Here is a 16,695-nt window from a genome sequence, read left to right on the forward strand (position 1 = left end):
TTGTGCGATGTAAAAGAAATCAGAATTCAAGTGACTGAAATCAGATTCCTCAGTGTGGTTTGTCATGTGATGACCGTGTTTGGCCATAAAAGAGAGAAATGTGAAATTTTGTTGCAATTTTGGTTTCAGTTCTATTTTATAGCAAAGAACCAAGCACAGGCGTCGTTGCACTTGCACATCCCAATGATAGTGATTTTCATTTCCATAATTCTACCAATTGTATTTTATAACATACAACCAAACAGAGGCGTAGCTACACGTGACAAGGACATGATTTTGGACACTCTCATTTTTCAGTTATTCTCAGTAATTCTTAAAAGTCCCATTCTCATTTGGTTTGGTGCGGTTGGCGGTTTCACTGCCTTTGTAAAGACATTTTAAGGTTAGTTTTTTTGGAGACATGTATCAGATATCTACAACACTTTCATTTGCTGCCGGTAGATGGCAGCAATGTCCTGATACATGTATCACTTGCCGGAAATGCAAAGCAGAAGAAGCCGCAGCGTCTAGTAGCACGCAGATGTTGCTCGCTACACTGTTCGAAACCTGGAAACGTTAGCGCCCACAACCGAACAAACGAAGGTTTCTTTGCTCGCTTCTAAAGGTATGCGTGTTTGTATTATGTACATTTTATTTTATTTTTTTCCTGCAAAAAGTAACTCAGGAACCCAGATGTCGTCTGTAGAGCCGATGTACATCGAGGCTTTCCGGTTGCTCAGACACTCACGTTCGTTAGCCTGTCGGCTAGCTGGCTTGACTTTGCCAACAAAGAAGCTAACCTGTCACCGTTATTTCTAGGCAGAATCGTGGCGTCTCTTTGCCTTCCCGGTTTTAAGCGATAAATGATAACTAGCCTCATTGGAACCACTGTACACGCGTGCTTGAAATACGTGACGCTGTACAAAGTGTGAGTATTGTTTTTAAATGAACGCTATTGCACACGACCGAAGCAAGCGCGACGTTAGCGGGAGAGCCGTGTCTATCCGTTAGCCTAACTGCTGCAGATAGTATCACAACAACCACGCGTATCTTTACTAAAACGATTCGCACACAATGGTTTTCCAGCATACGGGGGGAAATACGCTGTTTTTGGAGACTTCAAATGTCTAGGCGATCTTCGGGCTTTGCATTTTATATCGTAATATGCGTTTTGGTTCCCTCCCCCCTCGTTTTTATTTTATCTTATTTAATTTAGAAGAAGCAGAATAACGTTATTGATAATGCGGAAGAGCAAATGCTTGCCTCTTCTGGAAACGGACTGGTTTAATGAATGTGGGAATTCTGTAAATTATTTACCACCTCATTGACGTTGGCATGACAGTATTTTGTTTTTTGGCACGATGCGTTTCAAAAACACAGAACCATTTGATTTTTTGTATCGCCCAGGGTGTCGCCCTGTAAGCGTTATTGGCTTTGTGAATCAAGGTTGTCATTGGGTTGGACTCAAGGTTTCCAGGCTTGAAACTGAAGAAGGTGTCCGTTTCATTTTCTGTTACTAGCTCCTCTCAAAGGCCCAGTCTGTCAGAGCGTTTAATGATTAAACAGAAGTTAATTTGATTCCTGGTTTGTATCTCTGCTTCATTCAATGCCAGTGTGGCACATTGGGCTTTTGATCAACTGTCAAGACTGCATCCCTGGCTTACTGTTTCATTTTTGTCTAAGTTAAGGAATTCAAGGTGGATGGACTAGGTTTTGGACTGGGACTAGGATATCAACAACCAACACCCAACCTCTCCCACAGTTAACACTGAACTCAAGGCGTGATTTTAAAGCCCGCAGGTGTCCCCTCCTGTCACCAGCGCCACTGCTCCAACCACCATGTCTGACGGCCGCATCTATGTGGGGAATCTTCCCATGGACATCCAGGAGAGAGACATTGAGGATCTCTTCTTCAAATATGGAAAAATCCGTGACATTGAACTGAAGAACAATAGAGGCACCATCCCCTTTGCCTTCATCCGATTTGAAGACCCACGGTGAGTTCAAAGGACGATCTAGGGCAAGTCCGTTATCTCCTTCCTTGTCGGACTCCTAAAGTTTTTGTGACAATGATATCATCCCCACTGGCCGTCAGCAGAGATGGATGGAGATCAATAACCACAAGTGAAAGAGGGGTGCTTTGGTAAGGGGTTCTTTGCTCTCTTCTCTTAGGGATGCAGATGATGCCGTCTATGGAAGGAATGGATATGGATATGGAAACTGCAAGCTGCGTGTAGAATATCCACGGTCCAATAAATTTGGCCCTATGGGAGGAGGAGGAGGAAGTGGTGGTGGTGGTGGAGGTGGTGGTGGAGGAGGAGGAGGAGGAGGAGGACCTAGGGGAAGGTTTGGACCCCCAACAAGAAGATCTGATTTCCGGGTCATAGTGACTGGTAGGTGGACATCATTGGTCAGTTTATGTCTCACTCTCTGTTACACCATCCTGGAGGTCAAGTAGGTGGGATGGTGAACACAACAGCCATAGACAGATGTTCTAGTTTCAAAAATCTCATAGCAATCCATTGGCGGACAAAAGGGACAAGTAGAAGATGCCCTGAGTCATAGGCAGCCGTACATTTCGCTCATGGAGGAGTGAAGGAAAGAGGGAACTAGTAAAGGACGCCGTGCGTCATAGGCAGACATTTGTCTCTCATGGATGATTGGAGGACAAGGAGACGTATAGAAGAAGTCATGAGATGTAGGCAGATGTAATCTCTCTCTCATGGCGGATTGGAGGACGAGGAGACTAGTTCAAGAACATTGCGAATCGTAGGCAAATGTGTTTCTCTGGCTCTCATGGCGGACAAAGAAGGACAACTAGAGAACATCATGAGTCATAGGCAAACACGTTTTCTATCTCATGGCGGATTGGAGGACAAGGGGACGAGTAGAGAACCCCTGTGAGTCATAGGCAAATGGGTTTTCTCTCTGGATTGGAGCGACAGGGGACAACTAGAGAACCTGATAAGTTGTAGGCAAATGCACCATCTCGCTCAAAAAGGACTGGAGGACAAGGGGACTAGTGAAAGTCATCAGAAGTCATAGTGAGATGTGGTTCCCCCTCTTGGCGGACTGCAAAACAAGGGGACTGGTAGATGGACGCCGTGAGTCATAGGCAGATACGTTGGTCTCTCTCACTCTCGGGGCGGACTGGAGGTCAAGGGAACTCAGTGGATCAGGTCAAGTCAGCCGCTTTAAGTCTCGAAATGCAACACAATAAACAGAAATGGTCCCAATAATCTCAAAAGCTACAGCTCTCACAACAGGTAGGTGTCATTTTATTTGCCTCTTGTTACAGTAAATGTTAGATGTGCCAACACTAACAGCATGTTTAGAATCATCTCCAGTGCTTGCGTTCAAAGTTGCTTTGAAGAGTCTTTGAATAAGTAACTCGGCTTTACTACTCCACTGGAGCCCTGTCTAGAAAAAGCATCTGACAATAGGTGTAATATGGGACCCTTTTAAAGACAATGAAACCTCTTCCACTTACCTATCAATAAGCATTTGCACTTTACCTTAAAGTTCAATAGAAATGATAGTTCAGTTCTATCAAACGGGTCATACGCTTCTCGTACGCACAAAAGTAAATGTCGGATTTGTCTCCTGCGCCCTTAACATGAATGTGTGTGAGCTTATCTCAGATGTGGCCGGCCAATTTCACACTGTCCTTTCCCCCCTTTTCCAGGCCTGCCGCCAACTGGCAGTTGGCAGGACTTGAAGGATCACATGCGCGAGGCAGGCGACGTCTGCTTCGCCGACGTGCAGCGCGACGGCGAGGGCGTGGTGGAGTTCCTGCGCAGAGAGGACATGGAGTACGCGCTGCGCAAGCTGGACCGGACCGAGTTCCGCTCACATCAAGTGAGTTTGGGCGCCGATGAGCTTTGATCGTTCTCTCCTTTTATAAAAGTAGTGTTTATAAAACAAAAGAGCAAAACCCTTAATGATTCTCCTTTGTCGTAGGGTGAGACCGCCTACATCCGTGTCTTCGAGGAGAGGGGCACTCCCAACTGGAGCCGCTCGCGGTCCCGCTCTCGATCCAGGGGGCGCTATTCACCCCCCTACCACAGCCGGGGGTCTCCACCCCCTCGCTTCCAGTCTCCACCCCGCCACGCTATGTCACGGCATAGCCCGCCCCCTCGTAGGCACCTCGCGCAACATAGCCCCCCGCCGCGTCACTACCGGTAGATAGGTCACCGGTTTATAAGACAAGCAAGGAAAAAGATTTTTGTAAGTCTAGTTTTTATTTGATTTTTTTTATTATTATTATTATTTTTTATTTACTCCAGGCCCCATTGGATACATCAGAGTTGTTTCTTGCTATGATACATTCCATATTCAGGTCGGCCTGAACACACACACTGCCCCTCCTCACAGCCACGTTTTTCACGTTGCCTTTCATAATCTTTTACCATGCTTTTGACGTGGAATCGTGACTTCATCCGAGGCCAAGGCAAACGTGTTGGATGGTTGCTCACCAGGTGGCAAAGGCATCGTCAGCAGTGATATCTAACCTTGAAAGCAAACTAGAGATACATTTGCCCTCAACAATGACACAATTTGGCTGCAATCCCTGTGTTGTAAATCTGGACTTTTTTGTGAACCCGTGAAGCTGATCAATGTTCAGCTCTGATAGTGAGCATGTCGAACTGACCAAGTGACACATGACTGCGACCCTCGATATTTTTTATTTTATTTTATTTGATCTGATTTTTTTTTATATCATTATGATTCAAACATAAATAAAACTAATGTTTGGTGTATTCCTTCTTTTGCGGACAATCTCAAGCCATTGTTCCCCGGGGATTCAGCTTCACACCTGTGTCTTGTTTGTTCAGTGGCTTAAAGCAGATATTTTCCAAAAAGTTTCTTATCTGTGGTTGTTCTCAAGCTTTGTCACTTCAGTTTGTTGGGACACGATATCCATTTTAAAGCCTGGGTCGTGATGATCTCCAGGTTGATACAGAGAATTGAGCTGTCTGTGTTTTAATTCTGTGAACATTTGATGAAGGTGACCGGTCGTTGGACTTCAATTTATATGCATTGCTTGTGTCATTTTGGTTTTTCTTCCAATAAAAATGCAAACTTTTCCCGATGGTTTCAGTTTATCGTCATTATGGATTTGCATAAAAATGCTGCAGTCTTCAATTTCACTATTTCTGGAAGCTGTATACTGGTCATAGTGTCACCTCACAGTTTTCAAACATGTAATAATTACCTCCGCACCCCCACAAAAAAGACTCACAGAATGCAAAATATAACATTTTAATATGCAATAAATAAATTATACCAGGTGACAATTTGATAAGACACAAAAAAATAAAAATATATTTCCAATGGCATATATATATATTTTTTTTACCTTCGTTAATAATATCCAGATAAAGCCCATGTACAGACATTTGTATTGCATTTAATAAATATGTACTGGCTTAGTTATACAATAGGTCTTCGTCACACGTTAATCTTCTGACGACAAATACAGCAATACACAGACGGCAATACTCGGGCATGTTGAGCGAGATCCCACAGAGACACAGAAGCAGTGATATCAAAACACTGTAACCTAACGTTGGGGGGCTGTGGTGAGTTTTGGCTGTTTCTGAAGGCATGAGGTGTGCCAGGAGTCACCGTACCGTCACAGACACCTAGCCTGGCGGGTCACCTGGTTCGTTCTCTGCTTATCAGATCACACCGAGTCCTCCACCTCTGTTGGAGTAGCAGCATAAGAATTGGTTGTACACAACTCAGGACTTGGGGTTGATTAAAAATGAGGGAATGAGCACTGTCTACTGTTGACCAGCTACCACTGACTAAAACCTGTAAACACTTTGTGAGTCTTTGAAGTGATAACCAGCCTGAGGTCAGGTTTGCATGCGGAACCTCCTTTTCTTAGCAGACGGGACCATCCGGATGATTTAAAGTTAAAAAAATAAAGAGGAAGTGGCTTTCAGAACAAGTCAGCAGTGATCAGAAATAGACAGAAAACCCCGTGAATGTGATCCAAGTGTGGAGTGTTCAAGTACTCACAATACTGCAAGTACAGGAAGTAGTGGCTCTGGCAAGAAATACTGTGTTGAGTTGGCAAATGCAATGACTGCACAGCAACAGGAGCTGGTCAATGGCTTTAGCGTGGAACCCAAGAGGGAGCTCCAGTTCCAGATCACATACTTCCGTACTGCTGTGCAATCAGAGTTTTACAGGTTTAGGCTGAATATCCTGTGAGCATCTAAATGTGTGTGTGTGTGTGTGTGTGTGTGTGTGTGTGTGTGTGTGTGTGTGTGTGTGTGTGTGTGTGTGTGTGAGTGCAGATCCAACACATTAAAAGGACCTTAAGAAAGTCCAGCGAGTGTTCCTTCTTTCTTGTTCCTTTTGACAAGAAAGCCAAACAAGCTACTCGGGCCTGACCCCATTTGATCTGTTCTATCATCTTGCACTGTCTCGTTGCATGGTAATTGGCTGTGGTAGCTACACTTTGAGCAAAATGTGAAATAACATACTGTATATTCAAGTGCATCATTGGATGTGCTGTATGTTTAAGAAAGAAAGTGTCAAAATTTGTCTGAATCCCTGAAAAAAGGCAACATTTTAAGGCAAAAAAGAAATAACGACGTCCTGAAGCAGTTCCAAACGAGGGTACATTCACGAGGTGAACAATAACACTAAAAAGATTGTTTTATTGGCAAAGTTTCCATCCCCTGAATGCAAAGAGAGAAGGGAGGGGGGCTGGGCCGGGAGGAGGACGTTTTCACACAATTACTTTAGCATAAGGAGCGGTGATAATGACCGGTTGACTTTTTTTTCCCCAGGTACTTACTTCACTAACATCATGTGGCAGCGAAAGTATCTTGAAAAACACTTTATCACACAAATTTAAAACAAAACAAAACAAAACCAAACATGACAGCGGCGTCCGGCTTCACTTGTTTTCTATGAGCGTCTGCACCTTGTGGACCAAGTCCCTGGCCATCATCAGCACCTGCGGGACGTCGTGTCGCTCGGCCATTTCTGACGAGAGAGAGAGAGAGAAATATGTCATGAAACAGGAAGTAGGTGGGTGTTTAGTTTTTTCTTTTCATTTTCATTGTGTTTGTTTTTGCAATAGGAAATGTATTTCTTTTCGGTTTCACAAGTTTGATATTTCTGCATGGTTCTGAAAAGAAATTTGCAAAACAATCACTTTGGGAATTTTGCACACATACACATTTCTAAATAATTAGTTCCAGTGGTTCTGTAACGGAAAAAAAAGTGTACTAAAAAAAACTTTAGTTCATGCCATCTTGAATTCACCATAGACCAGGGTTATTTGCTAATTTAGGCATTCAGAAGGTTTTAGGTGGGTGTTTTCTTCCAGCAAAATTATTTCAGACAAACAAAAATATTGAAGCATTTGAATACATGCTCGGCTTAACTTGAACTATATTACATTTTTTGTACTATTAAGAGTTTCCAAAATATCTCTGTTTGCGGTACACCTTCACCTTACCATTAAAGAACTTGATGATGTCCGTAAAGTCCATGTTATTCTCCAGGATGATGTCTCGGTACGTCTCGACCAGTGCGAGAGCAACGAAGAGCACAAAGTGTTCGGAGGACGTGTGCTTGGCCGCCCAGATGGTTTCCCAGAGAGAGAACACATCATCGTACACCATCTCTGCCGGGACAAAGGGACAACCAAGGTCAGATAAGTTACTTTTCTTTTTCCTTCACAGTTCAAAAATCGCAGCGGCTCCGTCTCGCGCCACCTCGTTTAAAGTCCAGCAGGAACCAGCGATAGCAGAAGTAGAAGTGAGTGTAGTCTCCGTTCTGCTGCATCAGCTCAAACAGCTCAGAGTCCAGAATCTGTGTGTGTGACGACAAAAAAACCTCATCAGCACACACGCACTCAGAGACACAAAACACAAAAACAAAAATATCTATATGTTTTTGCACATTTCACCTGGATGAGTGAGCGCATATTTGCAAAGTGCGAGTCCATGGCGCCACCATGAGGGAAGTTCTGGTTCATCCTCTTCATCAGCTCAGTGAAGCAGCTGAATGCCATCACCTCTGAGGAACACACACAGAGACACACACACCCATTAAAAGTACCACTCCATCCATACCACACATGCACCCCACACATGCACCAGTAACAGTTTACTTGACCCAAAGTTTCACTAACCGTCATCCAGAATCACCAGCAGGGGCGCCAGCAGGTCGCACATGCCTTGGACGTAGCCAATATCTAGATGTTGCCACACGTAGCTGCAGAAGAGAGTTTTTCAGAATTTTTCCAGATTTTTATTTTTCATCCTGGAGTCTTGTGTTGCAGGCCCGGATCATTAGTTATCAAACATATATAGAACAACCTGTTTAGCCATCTGTTTAAAGCCCCCTGCTAAAACACTGGGTTTTACTGGCTTCATCCGGGGAGTGGTGCCTGCCAGGTTAGTGACTGTGATTTTAGTACACCAGTTTCAGCAAAGCTGAGCAAGCAAATGTTGGGAAAGATGTCCTACAGACACACATTGTCGTTGGGAAATATCAGTAAAGTGTGTTTACCTGCACATGATGTTCCGCAGCTTTTCCAGGTTGTCAGGGGTGAAGTACCAATACGCCCTGTCACAGCGTCTGACGTCTTTGTCAATGCGATGCAAGTTGATCAAGTACATGTCCAGTGTTTCTTGCTAGAACAAAACAAGTGCATTACCTACAACCTACTTATTCTTTAGAACGACAGAACCGTGTGTGTTAGAGTATGACTTACAGAATAGGTCTGCTCCTCAGACTCCTCCTCCTCGTCCTGTTTGGCTCCTCCTCCTCGTCCTCCTCCTTCCACCTCTGCAGCCTCCAGCGCCTCAGCCAGCACGTTCTCCAGCTCGGGCTCCTCCTCAGACAGCCCTCCCTCCGGGCTGGTGTTGCAGGCCGTGTCCAGATGGTGATCCGCCGCCAGGTCCGCTGATGCCAGTTTTTCCCGCTGTGCGAAGGAGACGGGCGGTGCGGCCAGGCCTGCCAGAGGCCTCTCCCTGATCTCCTCGGACGTCACGCAGGTTATTCCCGCAATGTCCTCCATCTCCAGCGCAGAGGGCGAGTCGTCTGAATCGACCGTGTCCGGGGACTGGCGCGAGTGGGCCGAGAGCGACTGGAGGGCGTTGAGCACTTGTCTGACTGGCGAGTTTTTCTCGCGCGGGAGCTCTGCCACTTTTTTGGCCTCCAGCACATCGCAGATGGTCGCTCCGCCATCCTCCTGCTCGGCCTCAGACCTCTCCGACTGTCTCTCAGGCTCTTCAGACACGTCCTTCTTCGCCTCACTCGGCGGACTAGTACCACTACTATTACCTTGATCGGATTTGCTCTTGTGCGCTTGGAGAGTCAAGGTCTGTCCGAGTGGAGGCGCTTGGTAGTACTCGTTCCGGATCTCTGTCTCGAGCCGCAGGACGTTGGTCGTCTCCGGGGCCGATCTCAAGTGGGAATTTGCCTCTATCTCTGCTGGATCTTCCAACGCTACATTTGCAGCGTCTTTCTTTTCTTGTGCCTCTTGCAACTTGCTGTGCTGGTCGTCCTCAACCACCGCCGTTGCTGCCGCAACACTCTCCGACAGCGTACCCATCTGTGCCTCCAATGCCTCAGTCTTACACTCCGGCTCTGTTGTGCCCTCCTGTCCAGGCTCTGACCCAATTCCACTTTCTTCCTTTGAGACATCTGATGCCTCGGCTAACTGATGAGACCCCGACGGTTGATTTGACAGGCCTGGTGACGAGGGAGCCGTGGGGGGGAGCTCAGCGGTGTCGCTGGTTTGGCTCCTCTCTGCTGTGCTCTGCTGCTTTTCCTCCACCTCCTGATTTTTTTGCTCAGATTCACTTGGATTTTCGACTTCGACCGATTCAAAAACCTGGTAAATGCAGGACAGCGGTGAGTGCAATGCAGGGCCTTTTTGCATCTGGTAGTAAGAAAAGAGATTGACACTGGCCCACTAATACTTTGATGGACTGGCATTTATTTTGTTGTAGACAAACTAGATCTATGTGCATCTCTAAAAATAGCCCTGGAGCCAAGGACACATACCAAACCAAATAAACTAATTTGCAGGCTAAAAACACACTGGTGCGGTCCTATTAAGTGAGACTGATTGCTGCAGACTACCTGCGCACAGCTGCTTGAATCGCTCTGTGAGTTGACGCTCTGTGGATCCGTGCTGCTACTCAGAGACGACTGCAGTGGGGTAAAAAAAATAAAAAGAAAAACATATCATGACTGTTTCCTCTCAGAGATTTCTCTGTCATGCACCACTGCACCATTCTGTGACTAAAGCTACTCAAACTTGCATCTGTGCTGATGGTGGAGTCACGCTCCACGGGGCCCCTCTCCACGCTGGTCCCGGACGAGCACCTGGCCAGGGCCTCTGCGTGTTTCTCTCGCTCCCTCTGGCCGACGATGGCTTCGCAGCCCCTCCACTCCTTCATGGTCTGCTCATACATGGTCTGCATGCGCTCGTCCAACTTAAAAAAAAATAAATATCCACAAACCTTCAAACCTTTGCTGTCAGCAAAGACGAGCAGGCAATGTAAAATGCACGCCTTTAGGCTACTGGAATACCTCTTGTCGGCATTTCTCCTTCATACTGAACTGGTAGTGTCCCAGGAGGAAGGGCCACACCTCTTTGCGTATGGATGGAGCCACACCCCCGAAATACACCAGCCTGTGTATCTCCTTCTCCTCGTAAGTCTGGATGGACATGGAAATTACTTTTTTAAAACGGTTGATTGAAGGAAAAATAACAAATTTGCAGGCTAAAAACACACTGGTGTGGTCCTATTAAGTGAGACTGATAAAGAAATTAAAAAAAAAAAAAGCATCTCAGTGGCATGTTTGTTTGTCTTTTTGGTGTGGAGCTTACGGAGCTGTCCTCCAGGAATTGCCCCCAGACCTGCACGGTGAGGCCTTCTTGGGCGCTGCAGGGCGCGTCAGGGTCAACTATGGTGGTGTTTATCAGAGCTGACAAATGGGTGCGCACGGTAGACAGATGGCGGCAGTAGGCGAGCCCTACAAGGAGAGATCATCGCGTTTATACAGACCAGCAGGAGGTGATCGATGAACAGAGTTAGATGAGGACTCACAGCCGTAGAAAGCACGGGAGATGATCTGGTACTTCATGGTGTCGCAGAGCAGCTTTAAAGGGGCCCTGGCCAAAGAAAGAAAAGGAAATGTTCTGTAAATACCGCAACCGTGGAAATCTAGAAAATACTTTTAGTCAATACTTGCCTTTCCTGGTTGCAGCCATTTGGCAGAGAACCATCAGAGGAGCCGTTCTGGGAGCAGGATGAGCACGACGACTTCCTGGGTGTGGGCTGCCACATGCTCACGCCCTGGTCCATCAGCTCCAGGGCCACTGTGGGGACACAGGAACATGCATTGTTAAGTTGAGTTTCTTACATGCAGATTTATCAAAAAAACAAACAAAAAACTAAACCCAACAGATTCATCACTGGTGGCCTCGTCTGAACGGTAACGCAGCATCACCAGTGTTGTGTTTGTCTGAAAGGAATCGCAGGAAGATTAAAGACACCTACTGAACTCCATCTGGTTGCCAGGAAAGATGATTCGAAACACATAGTCAGTCGCCTCGTCGTCCTCCTTGTCGGATACAGAGTCACATGATCCATGCGGACTCCTCTTTCTCAATTTGGGGAAAACTTTTCCCTGGGAATGAAGAAGTTTTATGTACGTATTTTAAAACATTTAGTGCAAACAACACATTTAATAGCAGTGACAGTATCTAAAGTATTTTGTCTTTCTGCTCACCTTTCCTCTCTGATTCCAGAGCGGTGGGTCCAGCTGTCCGTGAGGCAGCAGACCAGTCTCCAGACAGGTGAGGAACTGGAGGAGGTGTCCCCCTTTAGGGAAGTGCAACGGGGGCCTTTGGATGCCGTCCTGGCTCACCAGAACTACCGTCCCGCCGCTGTTCACTGGAGAGACATCAAATCGTTGATTAATTAATCAGCACAAATAAAACCAACTGGGCTCACAGCCATTTCTGAAAAAAGGACTTCCAAACCTTGCTGATGACAGTGTAGATACACTATCTCCTCCAAGCGAATCGTAATTGCATAATCCCAGTATACACTGGGGGGAAAAAAGGTAGAGACTGCTTTTACAAAGAAAGCACCAAACACGACTGTTTCATCCCTCAATTCATTGGATATCTTGCTTTTTTTTTTTTTTTTTTAATATATATCCAAGTCCGGGGATTCCAGCCTCACCTTTTTTCCGAGTCGAGCTCTCCCACGTTGCCGTTCATCAGCTGATTGGGCGTCCACTTCAGTGTCATCAGGTCAGCCGTTTGATGCAGCGAGAGGTAGCCTGGGATGGCCTCCATGTCGTCTCTCTGCACGGGGAACGGCGGCACATCAAAGTTTATAACACGTCCATCTAATGGTGACAGAACGTTGCCACACTGTAGACACACACCGGCTGCACCAGCACATTGTTCTTTCCGAAAAGGAGTGTGGCTCTCGAGTTTTGATGGAGGGATTCCACATAGTCTTTAACCCACATCAGTGGACGGTCATCCATGCTGCCGCTGGACTGCCGCTTCTGGATCTGGGACAAATACACGCCTCATGTAATCACAAGTGACGTTTATTTCCCCCTCACAATTGAAGTCATGCAAAAAATTCCTCTTTTGTCTACCAGAGCGGGCCGTCTGGAGGGCGAATCCTGCCGACAGTGGCTGCTGTGGATGCGGTGCCGCTGCACCAGCTCGTCAGCCGATGGGTCCGTCCAGAAGTGGTCGGCGGTCTTCACCTTGGTGTACTCCAACGCACAAGGGCCAACTGCAATGCATGAATAATGGCTTAATACAGGAATGCACAAGAACAAAGGATTTTTGCAAATGTGGTTGAGGTTTTCCGACGCCAATGAATACCCAGCAGGGATGCAAGAATCGGCCCATCCACCGGGTCCATCAGCATGGCTTCCTTCTCATAGTAGGCGCTGCAGGAAGTCGTATTTTGCCAGAAAAAAATTAAAACCAGATAGAGCTGGGGTGCGCACAGATCATAGTTGGAGCATCAAAAACTGCTGACACGACAAGGAAGCATTTCCACAGGTGAAAATATTTTCACCTGTGATTCATTGTCCATACCTGCTGTTCTCCACCAGATACAGGACGATCTTGTCCAGCAGCTTCTCCATCAGCGCCGTACGGATCCACAGGTGTCTGAGCGCCTGAGGAGGCAGGTTGGCCAACTTTGACTGCCGAAAGCGATTGTTGCTCTGCGAGGAATTGTTCTGCTTGCTGGAAAAGATGGGGCATGTGCAATGAATGTAAAACATGGCCAATGGGGTAGGGTGGGGTAGAGGACAGGTGAGGAGGCTTTTTTAGAAACATCTCACTTGTTTTCGATGAGCTGCTCCAGCTCCTGGACCTTGCGACAGAGCTCCTCGGCGGGCGCGAAGCTCTTCGCCGCCTTCATGAAGAGTGCCGCCACCTTGTTGCTGCACAGCAGGCCTGCTATACGCCGCTTGAGTCCGTGCAGCATGCAGGCCTCCACCACAGCTGAACACACAAACACGCAGAGAGTCTGTCAATATTTGTTTTAGATATTTTTCCCCTCCTTCTTTTTTTCTTTCACTGTTTGGTTTAGGTTAAATGACCATGTGTTTTCTTCCTCATGGCCTAGACCCCTTAATGAATTGTGCAAAAATAATAACGCCTGAGACCTCAAAAGATTATTGGGGGATGGGGGACAGGTGACAGGGAAGCACAGGTGGCACAATAGAAATAACCTGGCCGACACCGACTACCGTTGCTAGGATATCAGGGATGTGAATCACACTCGCCTCACTCCTGGTTAGTATCAACGCCTTTGAAAGGCGTTAATCTACTTTAAGACATAACCATCCAGACTTTTTGTAACATGTACAGTAAGTAGATATCTGCCTTTTGAGCATCCTAAGGGGAAAAAAAAACAACAAAAAAACAAAACAATTGCAGACTTTGCAGCTCTCACAGCAGACGACTTTGGAGGTTGAGCTGGTAGGAGGCAACAGCTTGAGAAGAACAGACGTCAGCCGACACACTCGAGAAAAACGCAACCTTCACTTTTGGCTTGGCGCGCACGCTCGGATTCACGGCGCGCACTTACCGCAAAAGGATATGATGTGGCTGCTGTCGGCGTGCACGAATTTCCTCGTCACCGCCTCCTCCATGATCTGCTTCACCTGGGAGACCAAAGTAAACGGCGCGAGACTGAGTTTGTCTGACTTGCTTACATAAGCTTGCAACAAGTGACACACAACAACAACAAAACCAAAAGAAAATTGAAAGAGAGAATATGATTCAGAATGAGCATCGCAGTCCCACCACACAAGCCAGGAGGAGAACAAACACACTAAATTATGTATTTGCTGTGCAAACACCGATGCTGTTGAGCTCCCTGGAGTTTTCAGACTCAAGTTTCAGGGTTTCTTTTCTCAAAAAGAATTGCAGCACAGTTTAAAACAACACTACCCTTGTATGCTCGGGTGAAATGGAACTCCAGTAGATCAATCTGTGCAAGTTTTAAAGACTTGCATGTCAATAGGGGCTCAACATCAAAAGTAAATCAGAGCAGCGTTAGGCTAAAATATCGTGGCTCATGGTAAGTAAATGGTAAAACTCCCGATCTGGGAAATACACACATCTGAACACCTGTTTGGAAGCAGAGTGTTCCTCTGCTTAATTAGCTAAAAATGCCGCTGTTAAGATCCTGTCCACAGTGTTTATGGACAAAAATGAATACAACAACTAAACAGCGTGACTTTCATGTGAGACAGTAATGTTGTGTAACGCTCCCGTCAACTCAGTTTTCTGTCATCTGTGCTGGAATAATCGAGAGATGCAAGCATGCCTGTAAGCCACATAGCTGCAGAGGCATTTCTTCACCAACACAAGAGAGTGCGAGCTCTCCGATGGTTGTTATAAAAATAAGAATAATAATTGGGGGGGCATCGATTTCAGCCTGATGCACGGATGCAAATGCAAAACAACAGCACTTGTGCGCTGCTGCGTGGCGAGCCCATCACGCCTCTTAAGCCCCTCCTTGCAGCAGGATGGAGCATCTCGCAGCAGCTTCACCGATGTGAAGCATGCATGAGAGGCAATGAGTCACAGGTGAGGGGGAGCACGGATGCGATAAGACTGGAAGTACCCGTTTTTTCTCGTCAGTGAATATTGGAGAGAAAAAAAATCTCTTCCCCCCCCCCTCCTCCTGGAGAGACCTGCTGAGCACACTTGGCAAAGGATGCTGCGGTGCCTCCCTGCTCTGCTTTAATGTCGATTAACATCCTGATTATCTGAGGGAGGGGTGAGGAGTGCTAGGAGGATGGGGGGTGCATGCATCTCTGCCCGGATCTTTTGTTATTACTGAGCCCAGATGCCAAGGTCACACCTTGAAGTTTTGGTGATGATGTGGAGGAGGATGGGGATGATGTGCGGATGCAGGAACGTCGCCCCCAGTAAAAAGAGTCGGGATGCAGGGAGGGCAACGAACCAAAAGTGACTGGTTTTAATAACACGGACCAATCTAATTAAAATCACCGTCCGTATCACTGTCGTCATCGTCGTCATCATCATCATCATTACCAGCATCGTCATAAACCCTCTTTATGACGCCGCTACAAACGCAGCGACTATAACGTATCAGTGCAGCCTCGAAATCCACTCTGACCGCGTGATTGCATCCACTTCGATTAATTAAAGTGACGTGCAGGCTGTGAGTGTGTGTGTGTGTGTGTGTGTGTGTGTGTGTGTGTGTGTGTGTGTGTGTGTATTTTTTTTTCTTCAAATTAATATAAAATAAACAGGCCTCGGTGCACTCGTGGCTGATGAACGTGAACGTCCACGGGCGCACGCGCCGCGCATGCACGCATTGTGTCACAGCACCAGTAAACCAGTAAACACAAGCCGTGACGGGCGACAGGGGAATTGGAGACGGGGGGAAAAAATGAAATAAAATAAAAAATGCTACCAACCTCTTTCTTCACATTGCGCAGCAGTTTCTGGCGCGTCTCGGCCTCTGTCAGGAAAACAACATGACGAATATCAAGGCTCACGTCACATCTCAGCATCGCCAAGGAGGAGGGTTGGGAGGTGGGGGGGTAGAAAAATATCGGGATATGTATTGATACAATGACAAGAGTACCTCCCATCGCTCCGGGTGCAGGGATGCAGCGGCTGCTTGCGTTGTTTGTTTTTTTTTTTCCACCTGTTTCTTTTTTTTTTCCTCGCCAGGAGCGCAAAACGCAGAGGCGAACGCTGGCGAGGAGGCGAGCAGATGGAGTCGGTGGGATGCGCGACGTTTTCCTAGCGATGAAATCAAACCTATCTGCTCCCTCTCGGCGAACCAACACCCCTTTAAAGTCACAGTGTGTGTCTCGCTCCGTCCTCTCTGCCGGGGAGTGCGTGCGTGCGTGCGTGCGTCCGTGCGCGCGTGCGTCCGCGCACAATCTCCTCAGGCTCCCTGATCAGCGCCGCCCGGTCTCCCGCCGCACCTGCTGGTCGTCAGCTGCTGCTCATTACTGCCCTTCGAGCGAGCGGCCGGTGTGAGAGTGCGCGGTCCTTCTCGCTCGCGTTCCCTTTAAGAGGCGTGCAAGCAGTCTTGTTTGGATGCATGCGCGTAAAAAAAAAAATTCACCAGCAATAAAAAGACATGATAATAATAATAATAATAATAATAATAATAATAATAATAATAA

The 16,695-nt window shown here is 46.8% G+C and overlaps 2 protein-coding genes across 4 annotated transcripts; one reads left to right on the forward strand and one right to left on the reverse strand.

Moving 5' to 3' along the window:
* The first annotated feature begins 455 nt into the window (after positions 1–455).
* Positions 456–5,066, forward strand: srsf9 (serine and arginine rich splicing factor 9). Of its 3 annotated transcripts, none has more exons than XM_076044797.1 (5): positions 456–604; positions 1,773–1,976; positions 2,152–2,372; positions 3,665–3,837; positions 3,940–5,066. In XM_076044797.1, the coding sequence occupies exons 2-5, from the start codon at positions 1,819–1,821 to the stop codon at positions 4,162–4,164; spliced, it is 777 nt and encodes a 258-aa protein (XP_075900912.1). In that variant the 5' UTR covers positions 456–604; positions 1,773–1,818; the 3' UTR covers positions 4,165–5,066. The 3 variants fall into 3 exon arrangements, with proteins under 3 accessions (XP_075900912.1, XP_075900911.1, XP_075900913.1); XM_076044796.1 differs by having other exon boundaries at positions 459–604; positions 1,663–1,976; XM_076044798.1 differs by having other exon boundaries at positions 459–604; positions 1,800–1,976.
* A 159-nt stretch (positions 5,067–5,225) lies between these two features.
* On the reverse strand, positions 5,226–16,620 carry sgsm1b (small G protein signaling modulator 1b). Its single transcript, XM_076044874.1, has 25 exons — positions 16,143–16,620; positions 15,973–16,016; positions 14,106–14,181; positions 13,354–13,516; positions 13,103–13,255; positions 12,884–12,951; positions 12,649–12,791; positions 12,427–12,558; positions 12,219–12,343; positions 12,014–12,081; positions 11,761–11,924; positions 11,529–11,658; positions 11,221–11,347; positions 11,076–11,140; positions 10,856–11,001; positions 10,555–10,683; positions 10,284–10,457; positions 10,102–10,170; positions 8,726–9,850; positions 8,521–8,645; positions 8,141–8,223; positions 7,916–8,025; positions 7,722–7,818; positions 7,463–7,630; positions 5,226–6,984 (listed from the first exon to the last, which is right to left on the reverse strand). Exons 1-25 carry the CDS (start codon positions 16,147–16,149, stop codon positions 6,896–6,898), a joined length of 3,780 nt encoding a protein of 1,259 aa, XP_075900989.1. The 5' UTR covers positions 16,150–16,620; the 3' UTR covers positions 5,226–6,895.
* Between the last annotated feature and the right edge of the window lie 75 nt (positions 16,621–16,695).

This window comes from Nelusetta ayraudi, unplaced genomic scaffold (genome assembly GCF_046127955.1).
Source record: "Nelusetta ayraudi isolate G7.1 ecotype Tasmania unplaced genomic scaffold, CSIRO-AGI_Nayr_v1 ptg000083l, whole genome shotgun sequence".
Lineage (NCBI taxonomy): Eukaryota > Metazoa > Chordata > Actinopteri > Tetraodontiformes > Monacanthidae > Nelusetta > Nelusetta ayraudi.

Excerpts from the sequence above, each read along its gene's own strand:
- srsf9 (XM_076044797.1), top strand. The coding sequence starts at position 1,819 with ATGTCTGACGGCCGCATCTATGTGGGGAATCTTCCCATGGACATCCAG. Across the intron at positions 2,373-3,664 it reads TTTCCGGGTCATAGTGACTG|GCCTGCCGCCAACTGGCAGT; the intron begins GTAGGTGGACAT and ends CCCCTTTTCCAG. Across the intron at positions 3,838-3,939 it reads CCGAGTTCCGCTCACATCAA|GGTGAGACCGCCTACATCCG; the intron begins GTGAGTTTGGGC and ends CCTTTGTCGTAG.
- sgsm1b (XM_076044874.1), bottom strand. Across the intron at positions 8,026-8,140 it reads GCTGGTGATTCTGGATGACG|AGGTGATGGCATTCAGCTGC; the intron begins GTTAGTGAAACT and ends TGTGTTCCTCAG. Across the intron at positions 6,985-7,462 it reads CATCATCAAGTTCTTTAATG|AAATGGCCGAGCGACACGAC; the intron begins GTAAGGTGAAGG and ends CTCTCTCGTCAG.